This window comes from Ornithodoros turicata, chromosome 1 (genome assembly GCF_037126465.1).
Source record: "Ornithodoros turicata isolate Travis chromosome 1, ASM3712646v1, whole genome shotgun sequence".
NCBI lineage: Eukaryota > Metazoa > Arthropoda > Arachnida > Ixodida > Argasidae > Ornithodoros > Ornithodoros turicata.
The window spans coordinates 25,853,450-25,865,179 of NC_088201.1; the positions used below are offsets into that span (position 1 = coordinate 25,853,450).

General features: G+C 47.6%; 1 protein-coding gene across 1 annotated transcript; it reads right to left on the reverse strand.

The window, feature by feature from the left end:
* Window positions 1-3,236: 3,236 nt before the first annotated feature.
* LOC135397775 (tetraspanin-33-like) lies at window positions 3,237-7,683 on the reverse strand. Its single transcript, XM_064629354.1, has 2 exons — window positions 6,866-7,683; window positions 3,237-3,843 (listed from the first exon to the last, which is right to left on the reverse strand). The coding sequence occupies exons 1-2, from the start codon at window positions 7,438-7,440 to the stop codon at window positions 3,441-3,443; spliced, it is 978 nt and encodes a 325-aa protein (XP_064485424.1). The 5' UTR covers window positions 7,441-7,683; the 3' UTR covers window positions 3,237-3,440.
* Window positions 7,684-11,730: the final 4,047 nt, after the last annotated feature.

Consider the following 11,730-nt stretch of genomic DNA (forward strand, 5'->3'; position numbering starts at 1 on the left):
ATAGCCCAATGACGGCGGTTTGCACGCGCCCCTTTGTGGGCCACTTTGGCGCGCTACCATCACACGTCTCCAAGTATTCCGAAACTATGCGTTGGGGGCTCCCAATCACGGTTGCCAGATGCCAAACTCGTCTCCCGCCAAAACAGGTTCAGAAAATAGCCCAAACGTAGCCAACGCACGCCAACGCATAAAAGAAAAAACAGCCAAAATAGCCAAAAGCGTTTTCGTTACTCTGTTCACAAAACCGGGAGAATATACAGCATAAGATAGGGGCACGCAACTTGCACATGGGTTATGAGAAGCGCATATGCATGAACTCTTGGATTATGGATCCATTAGTTTTCTTGTAAACTTGTTCAGGAAGGCGTCGGATGGCACAAAGTCTTTACAGCAACGTCCATTTGTCCGCAGGACGAATTTCACGTGAGAGTGTTCTCAAGCGTGTCATGTCTCATCTTATCTGAATACACGTTCGACTGCCGCGTTAGAAAGTGGCAAGCAAAGAACGCTTAGACTGAGACATGACATGATGTCATTCCGTATGCCAACTGGTGTTGTAAAGTGGAACAAACGATGTGTTTAAGAACCACAAGATGTGTTGAATTAGATATGATGCACCACACATCTTATAACTTTATTGCTTATGTAAATAAAGGTCACTTTCAACGACACCAAGCCGGGGCAGCTTGATATCGAGTACAGGCCTGATATACAGGTCTGCGTAGACTTGACAGTAGCACGACCAGGGGCGGATCCAGACCCTGATTTTTTTTTTTTTTTGGGGGGGGGGGAGCGGCGGTTTCTTTGTCGGAGCGCGTAGTGGGGGTGGGGGAGAGGGAAATCCAATGTATAAACTGACGTTTTGGGGAAGGGCGATCGCCCCCCCCCCCCCCCTTTGGATCCGCCACTGAGCAGACCCCCATACAAGCGGCAGCTTTACGCAAAGGTGCGCCCGTGCTCGCCACAATGCGAGTTGTTAATTAGCAATTCATCTCACCTTCACGTTAATGTAAAGGTGAGAACCATGACCTTGACGTAAGCAACTCGCGTTGCCGTGGACCCGGCAAGCTTTTGCTTGGAGCGACCGTTTATACGCGTACCGTGTTACTGAAGTGTGGACAGACCTGTACATGGTTAGTCTTTAATATTCCAACAGCATTAGTTTTGGGGCTTTTAATAATGGAACACCAGCAAGCCCAAGGCACTACGTACTCTCTCCAGTTCGCGCAACTTATTCAAACTCAGCACTTTCAGAAGAACAATAAAGTCGCACGAGAATAGGTTCCTTTGAACTTGGAAATTCTGATTGATTGTCCGCGAACAAAAGCTGCGTTGTAGTCCGCCACAGGATCACTGAATTCCGAAAAAGGGCTCCGATATGTCTCTTCGTATCTGTTCATATCTGTCCTGCTGCCCATTAACACGTCCGACGGGGGTATCCCGAAATGCCGCCATTAAGAATCCACCATTTAGAATCCCATATATTCAAAATCCCAAACGGCGCTAGCGGATAGCGTTGCGTGGTGCCCAACTGTGGGGAGCCCTCAACGGCGTGGTGAACTGTCAAAAAACACCTAAGCTAACCTAACCTCTGAAAAGTAACCTAACCTAACCTTACCAAATTCTAATAATTTTTGCTCCTCTAGTGTGACCGCCTTGCTAAGCCTAACGGTCGCCAAAAGCCTTCAACTGGCGTCAAAATCACGCAATACTGCGAGATTTGTCAGTAATATGTATTATTCAACACTATCATTCAGCCATTCTTCATATTAAAACTTTAATATATAAATAAAATAGAAATATGGGATTCTGAACATCTGGGATTTTAAACGGTGGATTTAACGGTGGAATATTGTGGCACCCCCTGTCCGACCTGGGAGTGCAAAGGATCATCAGCTCTGTAACAAACGCACGTTCAAGCCGGGGGAAACTAAACAGGACAGAAAGAAGAAATGAGAGGACATTGCGTCGGTGGTCTGTCGGCGGAATAGTTAAACCGACGGCCGGGTGGCAAGCGCTATGGAGGAACTGGAAATCGATACCGCGTCCGCAGTAATGCATGGGGGCAGCCTGGCTAACATGAGGAGCACTGGTGGAGATGGCGGCATGGCCATACAGGTGGGAACACAGCCTGAAGGGGAAGATATAACGCGCATCATTGATGCTGCATCTTGTCTTCAGGGTCTGGATTCTCGTGTGGACCTGGATGGCTGGGACACCATGGCAGGCGTTGCTGTCGGTGCAGACCTGAGTGAAGAGGGTGTGTTGTTGCCACCAGAAGTAGGTGTATTCTGCTTCGCTTTAGATATGCTGTATATCAAATCTCGAAGTGTAGTGCTTTCGTGTGGCATACAACAACCCGATACATGTTTGACCTAATCAGTTAACATCATCTGCATTGCCGACCTCGGTAGCTCAGTCGGTAGTGTGTCCATGCTGACCCAAAGATCGCGTGTTAAAACCCGGCCGAGGACGGTGGCAACTTGGTGGAAGGGTGCAGGTTGCTCAGACACGCCGTCTTCCGCGAGGAACGCTATATGTGATGTGCCCTGTGTCAGGATTTCGGCGCACGTTAAAGAACCCTCAGGTGGGCAAAATTAACCCGCAGACCCGTCCACTGTGGCGTCGCTCATGATCGCAGTTGTCTGGCGACGTAAAGCCCCGCGTTATTATTATCCTCCTGTATTTTCGAGCCACTATATATATAGGCATATAGCAATATAGGCAAAAACGGCACCGGCGCACATCTCTAGTTCGAGGGTGCTGTCATGCCGCCAGTCGGCGCGGTGACGATGACGAACTGCGATGCAAGGCGTCGTCGTGGCGGCTTGGCCAGCAACGCGCCCCTGGCCTCCACGGCATGATGTGGTATGACTGGTGCGCGATTGTTGCGCTTTCTCGTGGAAGCATGCGTGAGCGTCGAAGAGAAGTATGGGCATTTCGCTTCAGAAGTCAGTAGTGTTTGGCATAGCGGTCGGAAAGTTCCAATACCGTGAGCGAACTCACTCATGACGGAACCAAAAGTGGCCCTCACCACACACCCATAAGGTGAGAGTTGGCGGAGTCAAGAAGAGTGAGTGTACAAAACTATATTGTAGATTGTGGCGCTCATGAAGAGAGACGGCTACTGGAGAATCGGTCATAAATGTGCGCAGAACTAAGGACTGCTCCATAAAGTACTTCGCCGCATTAGGTATACTTCTCCCATTCTGCACATTCTGCATAACACAAATACATCGATTCCGAAATTTTACTGTAACGCCGTTCCCATGTATTCACATTGAATGTATTCTGTAGTTCAAGAGTGTCCGCACAATGATGCTCTGCGTCCTCTTCATTTTGCAGATCTATAACTACATATTAATAACATTGCTAAAATCTGCAAACACGTGCAATGTATCCCGTGTCTTACAATTAATGTTTACGCATAAGGCACATCCCTACATGAAACTGCGCAGCCGGTCGAAAGCATTAGCGCACCCCGGGGCTGCGTAACCGCCGCTCATTGTCATCTGTCCCTCTTCAAGGGCGTCATAGTACACTTGGTAGATGTCAGAGAGCGTTTCAATGTCACTGGTCACGGTCTTCGCCAGGATCATCTGGAGGACGAACAGGAGGGTGATGCACATGCACGTTCCGATGACGATAGGGGCGTGTGCTCGGATGTATGTGTAAACGGCGTCCGCACAATTGCGGGTGTACACAGTCTTCCAGGCTTCCTGCTCAGGGACCCCGAGTACTTTGGCACCGCACAGGAAGTTCGGGACGGCGTTCGACGTATTCTGCCGACAACAGGAATAGGGAACACCGCAACGCTCACGACTTGGGTTCTCTTCGTTGCACCTGTAAAGTGGGGTGAACCGTGTGTACAGCGCATGAATCGATCATGTTGTTGCTCCTGCTCGTTTGTTGCTCCTGCTCGTCCATAAAGGAGAAGAGAGGCAGTTTACGTTGACGGCGTAATTTAACAGCTCGTTGTTTGTAAACCCAGTGCAACAAGTTGCAAAAGTGACAACGAACGCTTAATATTTTTAATTTACTAGCAAAATTGAGGTAAAACGGCTCAGGGCCAACGTCTGGTGGCAAATAATTCCCAATTCGTCAAGCAACAGTGATATATCGTCCCCGACTGACTTGCTGCTCCTCATAGCTACGTAGCCGACACGTAGTCGACTGCTTTCGTTTTAGACACTAGGTGCATTCTTTTCGCTTGCACATCCTGACCAGATCTGAACTGGGTTATTTGCGTGCTGCACTTTCCTGCAGTTCCTTTCAGCTAGAAAGTGCAGCTGCCGAAAACCCGTCTTGCGTGGGGTCCAAGGTAGTGCAGTCCAGTGCAAGTGAAAAGAATGCGCTTACTGTCGTCGGCATAGAATGTAGTCTTATCGCCGTACCAGCGATGCGCAGTTGGTGACCACTTCGACACAGTGTTACCCGTAATTTTGAATTTAAATTTTCTGAAAAACTATGAGAGCAATTGGGACGGAAATTGCGACATAAAAGTACTGAGGGCTCAGGCTATCGAATAGATAAATATCCCCAGATTGCACCTCTACTGTTTCACTGTATACCTTCAAAAGAGAACCCGCAAAATGATATACCTTATCCACTCCTGATTTTTGAAAAACGCGGGGCGTACGCCATATTTGTGACACTTAATGCTAGGTGTCACAAAAAGGCGTACATCTCTCGTTTTCAACAAATCAGGGGACAGAACGATGTCATTTGCACTGTGCAAATAGAACTTCACCACATAACACGCTTCTAGCAAACCCTCCCCTCCCCACACATAATACCAGACTGTTATACTTCACCACACAAATAAAATGACATGCACGAATGCAAAGTGCATGGTGGCCAAGACCCATGACGACGAAGCCTGAGCTTGGGAACAACAATAATGTGATTCGAGTGTCGTTGTGAGGCCCTGTTGTTGTGCCCAAGCTCAGGTTTCGTCGTCATGGATCTTTACCACACAAAGAACACACTGTCGTCCCAGGGCTATCCTAAGGTTGTCAGATGGGGACAGGTATGGCATCCCTAGGATGTCAAAATCTGATCCTCAGAATGTCATAATACTGCCACTTTGGCATATGAGATGACGTCCCTGAGGCGGTCCCTCGCCCATCCTCAGGGACCAATTTAGGACAGTTTAAGTACACATGGGGGACAATGCTTTCCCTCAATTCCCTACATTGATTTGTTTTATTTTGCTATTTCTAGCACGCACATCCGCCAAGTGCTTACAGAAGTTACATCAAATTGCAATGACACCAAAGTTATGGCAACATTTTTATTGTTCCAGTGAGAAACAGAATCTTGTCAAGGGACACAAGTCTGAGAAATCCTCGTATTGCCAACCGTAGGGTGCGACAAGCATAAGCTTGCCCACTCCGAAACCCACTCCGAAAGGTACTAGAATTCTCTTCCGAAGCCAAAACAGATACCATTTGTTGCTTATAACGCGACCCTCCGTAAACACGAGAGTCCTGCTCGCCTGCTACGCAAAACGAAAGGTGAGCTCCCCATGTTTCTTTCGATTACGCAAAGAAAAAATACTCAAAGGGAGGAATTGATTGAAGCTCTGGTTCATTCCAAAGTCTATGTTTCTTACTCCCTTTGGTTTGAGACATTCAGGTAGGACCTTTGAAAGTCAAAAGCAGTGCAACAGAATCGCGCGTTTCTGTTCTTTCCACGGGAAATCCTTCATGTATCATAGACAGTCATTCCTTTTGGCGGCAGGGAATTTTACGCTGGGCCACCCTTTATTTAAGAAAAATGTCAGACAGGTCCCAGGATCGGCCCAAAAACAAAACAAATGTGTTTAGGGAGTCTGAGCAGGTATATAAACTGAACAAAATAATATTTCTCGTCCCCCTAGCTACCCACAGGGACGGGCACAGGACGTACCTGAATGACTCCTCACGAACAGTCCGCGTGTGTTATCCTCAGGACGTTCTGGGGCTACACCTCGAAGGACGAGGACACGATGACACTGTCGGGACATCCTGAGGACCATGTGTGTTCTTGGGCACTCTTCTACCCAGTGCCGGCGTCTCCATGGGGGGAGAAGCCCGCCTGAAGGGGAGCCAAAAAGACACCTTTTTGGCACGATAATCAAAGAAAATCAAGATTACAGAGGGGGGGGGGAGCAAATTTCCCATTTGTCCCCCCGGAGGCGAAAAGTAGACGCCGGCCCTGCACCATTCCGAATGACATTGTTCTGTCTCCTGATTTGTCAAAAACGAAGGGGTGCCTATCTTGGACATGCATAATGTATTCAAGATAGGCGCGTCCTCCCATTTTCAACAACTCAGGAGACAGAACGATATCTGGAATGGTGGTTGGCTAGAAGCATGTCATGCGGTAAAGTTCCCTTTTAGGGGTGTGTGAACCGGTTTCTAACATTGAATGTGTCGTGCACTTCCACAAATTGTTTTGATGCAATATATAACAGACTTAATGGCGAATTCCGATGGTCGTTTTCGTGCAGCGCATGTAATGTGCCGCTGTGAGTTCAGCCGAAAAACCATGAGCGAATACGGAAGGGCCAATGAAACGAGACACACGTTGGATTGAAGCGGCCGTGTGTCATGCACGCTAGAGCCAGTGTAACTTTTTCTGCACTACAACGACTAGCGGAATTCCCTTAGAATGAAAGCACGTGGAGAGGACAGTTCAATTGCTCTGCCCTGTTTTCTATAGAAGCATCGCTGGGCCTAAAGATTTGTCAAAGCGTCGTTGATGTAACAGAATTTGTTTTGTCAGTAAATTTCATTTGCTCTCACCCAAAACTAGCAGCAACCACTTTTTTTAAAACTACTGTCCTGCCGCATTCACTGTGGTTAGTATGACAGCAACCTACTTGAAGTACGGGTTGTGGTTCCAGTCCTGATATGAATCCTGAGATAACCCACAGCACTTGAAATTAGCCTGCATGGAATCCATTATCTTCTGAAAGTCGGCATTGTCCCTGTAACTCTTGATGAATTTTGACGGACCTCTGTTCTTGAGGTAGTTGCGCGCAACAGGCGGCAAAAGTATAGACAGTTCTGTGAGCAGCACTCCGAACGCGATTTGGGCGTAGATGAACGTGATGTGACATCTGAGTACGGTAATATTTTCACGTAACGCACCGAGTGCTCCCAGGAAACTTGCTAGCAGGAAAAAGCCACTAGTGATCAAAATCGGAAGCTCCGGCCGACGAACGAGACTGGCCACGAGGTTTTGCGGCTTAGGTTGAATAAGGTCAGCGATGGTTCCGTCTGCATGGGTGAAAGTAACGAAGAAGGAACTCCAGAAGAATATCATCGAGAAAAAAACAATTAACAGGTTGATCACGATGAGAGGAATACGGATCCAATTGTTCACGTCCACGATGATGGTTGAAGAAAGGGACTTGTTGTTTGAGTGTCGCTGAAACGCCTGCTCTCTTTCCATGTTTTGAAATCCACGGTGCAAAAGTACTCACGAGTTGCACAGCAGTCCTTTCGATTCTGTAGTCCCGTTGAAGCGCATGACCCTGACAGCGTGGTGTTTCTTCTTCTTCCTCCTCTCAAAAGATGGCCGTGAGCCACTATGGGAGATTGGCCAGGTAGCCAGGACGACTGGGTGTAACATCCTCTTCTTCGTCCTCGGAGCAGTGGCCGTGGCTCGATGTGGCCGTGTATTTAACGAGGAAGAAATTTAGTAGGGTCGTCGTTTTCGTCAGTCTGTGTTCGTCAATAAACAAAAATAGAAACTTTCGGCAGTACTGTGGTCATATTGTACTAGACAAAATCGTCATGTCGTTATATCTTTTACTGGTTCTCCGCGATATTTCTCATACGTATGCTTTGCCCATGGTAACTGTGAGCGCCGATGCCAACGTCTTACTTTGCCGCTACACTTTGCACAGTTTGAACCGCGTATTCTGACCTTCCTGCTGTGACGTTCTGCGTGAGGAAATGACGTGTGCATGCAGTGGGTCACACATGTTGAAACCATGGGCGGGGACTATACCCCCGTGCTCATCTCCTCCTCCAGAAATGCCTCCGGCGCCCAACATAGAATCCAGATCACACAGTGGCGCGGTTGATGACGTTGTATGTGTCTTTTATTCCGCGTTAGCGCCGTAAAGCAACTGTGGCTATGAGCGGACAGATTGAGAGAGGGCGTGGACAGACGTGGACAGATTGAGAGAGGGCAGCAGGCAGGCAGGAGTGGGGGACGTCCTCGGCCGATATCAAGGGGACATGTGATACGTCTGGAATGTCTGCGGGAAAACCCATGGAAAAACCGTAGGACTCGAGCCCACCACCTCCCAGTCTTTAGCACCAACGGGCGGATCCTTTTATCCGCTTGGCCGTGGCGCTGGTCTCATGAGTCTGTGGCGCATCTCTTTGACTAATCTGACGGAGAGCCCTAATTCGGTAACCGAGGTTGCTTTCCCAGCTGTTTGGCACTGAGGAATTACTCCAGGGTTACTCCTGGGCCGACTTATTTGTTTGTCTCCTTGTTCGGTGGCATGATGTCTCGTAAAGATTGTGCGTCCTGGGCCGACGTCTCTCTCAAGTGAATTTAATCGTCTTGTTCGGCGGCATGCTACGCCGTGGAGATTGTCCTGGACCGTTTTCTCGCAGAGGGATTCAGTTGCGTCTTTGCGCGGCAGCATGCTGTGCGGTGGAGATAATTCGTCCTATAGGCCAACTTCTCGGGCCACGGGGCAGCATTCCACCGAACTGAGAGGCAATGAAGCAAGGAAAAGGTAAGGAGGCAATTAAATCCCCTTGAGAGAAGTCAGCCCAGTACGCACAATCTCCAACGGGCAGCATGCCGCAGGACAAGGTGGCAATTAGTTCCCTTGAGGAACCGAAAAGTAGGTCTCCTGATAGAATACCTCCCGGGGGAATGCGATGAGGAGAGCGGGGTGTGGAAAATGGGTCCCCACATTTCTGCTTCCATGCGTGTCACTGCTATTCCTCAGGTTACTGCTCCAACCCGGTAAATTAACTGACGTCACCAAGCCACAAATAGGAACTATCTATTTGTTCTCGAAAAAGGGAGAAGTGCATGAAAAACCCTTGAAGAATTTCTACGAGGTGTTGCCAGAACGATCCGCTTCTAGAACGGAACACGAAGTGGTGCGAGACGTTTGCAGATGTAAATAATTGTAAATAAATATTTTGGTTAGCTCAATGTCACAATCACTGTAACGGTCCTCACTATCGAGATATGTCTCATTGCATGTGTCCACAAAGCAGTACGTCACTAACAGGGAGGCAATTAATTCCTCTCCAAGAGAAGACTGCCCAGGACGCAGAATATCCAGGTGGTAGCTTGGGGCTGCCGAACAAAAAGGCAATTAAATCCCCTTGAGAGAAGTCGGCCCAGGACGCACAGTTCCCACGGGATAGCGTGAAAACAAACATTTATTGTCATGGAAGTTAGCAACGGCTGTGCAAAGGCAATTAATTCCCCTTCAGAGAAGTCGGCCCAAGACGTACAATCTCCATGGGACAGCATGAAAACAAACATATATTGTCACGGAAGCTAGCAACGACTGTGTAACAGGAACTTTCATTTCGTAGTGAGGGACGGCAGTCGGGGACATTTTCGGGGACATTTTGTCCGGCGACCTTTCGTCCGGGGACGTTTTGTCCGGATCCCCTAATTAAGTAGTATATGGTGGCGACCTATAAACACGCCTATGATTACGCCATGCACATAGATATTTGCTGCGTATTCTTGAGTCACTTCAGTTGTGGTAAAGTTTGAAGTAAATCAGCATTGGAAAAATTTTCCATCTGCACTGAGTAATTGTTGGGCACTGCGTGTCTCAACACTAGGTGCACTTTTATTCGTCGCTACAGCAGATAAGCTTATGACTTACAGTTAACTTGCTCACTGATGAGGAACTTCCCCAAGGAAAAAAGAATGTTCCTTGCAACAAAACTTGAAAGTCGCTTAATAGGATACGTTGTTGTGCTAGTTGGTTCGTATCTAAGAAAAACTGACGAAGGCGGTAAGCTGAGACGGAACCCATGGAACCGGACAGGACAGGCACTCACTTTCAACTACGTTTATTCGACTGCAGTCGAATGTTTAAATCAGCAAGAAAGAAGAACAGCTTTTCCCATGCTGTCACTAACCAATGCGGTCGCGTAATTTATCAGCATACCATATCAGAAAGTCGGGCCGACAATGTGTCGGCAACACGTCCCTATACTTGAACAAAAGTCAGATAGAATTTCTAGATAAAGCACGCTACTGCATTGGTTAGAGACACCATGGAGAAAACCTGTTTTCCTTCTTGCTTATTTAAACATTCAACTGTGTATAGTCGAATAAACGTATAGTTGAAATTGAGCGCCTGTCTTGTCTGGTTCTATGTGCTCCGTCTTGGTACATTCAGTAATTAAACTTTCCCATTTGATTATGTGCTCCCGAGACGTCTATCTTCCTCTTAGCAATTGTTTCTTTGTCGAGGCCGGGATCGTCCTGCACTGATGTACGGCCGTCTCGGAACCGTTTGCACCACTCAAACGCTTTGCTGCGGCTAAGTGTATCGTGGCCATACTGAGCCTGAAGTCTTCTGTGAATTGCCCAAAGAACCCCAGACGCAGCGGCGATGGGCTATGCTCTTGGTATTATTAATTTAGGCTATTTAGTTATTTAGGCTTTTAGCTATTATGCATTTAGGTTATGTTCTTGGTATTAATAAATGACTAATGAATGGAATGAACAGATGAATAAAGACATATTTCTTTCTATATTCTTAGGGTCACGACCCAACTGTGGCTATGAGCGGCGTGCAGATGTAGACAGATGGAGAGAGGACAGCAGGAAGGAGTGTGCAGGAGAGTGACAGGGGGTTAGTATACGTCCTGGGAAAACTTCAGGGGGAACTGTGCGACATTCGTCTGGAAAGTCTTCGGGAAACCCCGGGAAAACCTCAGACAGCACAGCCGGTGGTAGGATTCGAACCCACCACCTCCCAGTCTTCAGCACGACCTTGGCTACCACCAACGAGCTGGACGCCTTTACCCGCTCGGCCATGCCCTTGGTTTTCACTAAAATCCCGCAAATGAATCGGGGACCGTTACGTTTTCATGTAAAACACTACGGCTCGGACAAGACTGAGCCCGCCCCAATTTTTTCCCGTCTTTTTTTTTTTTTTTCGCCTGGAGCACGTATTTACCAGAAGCATGCGCGCTGCAACATAAAAGCGTGTTGATGGAGGAATACCCTGAGACACGGAACGAAGAAGAGAGACGACACAACACAACTTGTTGTGTCGTCTTCTTCGTTCCGTGTCTCAGGGTATTCCTCCATCATCATGCTTCACCAGCTAGCCTGCGCCTTGTCCTTTCTCCATAACAGCATGTGGCAGTGCAATGTTATTTTAAATATTTTGCACAAGTGTGAACATTCATTATGGAGATCACTGTTCTAAATTAAACATCATACACAATCTACTCTTCGGTTAGCTTTTCTAGCCTTTCTCCTTGCGGCCGTTCGAAAGAATAATCACTGTCCACGTTAACCTGGGCAACTGGACGTCTTTCTATAAAATACAGAAGGCAAGGTATTTTTGTGCACAAGAAGACTAAACAGAGGTTCATAGTTTGTCATTGTGCATATAATGTACATTCATAAGCGTTCAGTAACGGTTTTATGCTACTAACACACTCACCACTCCTTCTTCAGTATTTCATGACTCTTAGCGGTGCTCCTCACTTTATCGATCAT

Coding starts and splice junctions, on each gene's coding strand:
- LOC135397775 (XM_064629354.1), bottom strand. CDS start 7,440: ATGGAAAGAGAGCAGGCGTTTCAGCGACACTCAAACAACAAGTCCCTT. Junction 3,844..6,865: donor AACCACAACCCGTACTTCAA/GTAGGTTGCTGT, acceptor CCCACTTTACAG/GTGCAACGAAGAGAACCCAA.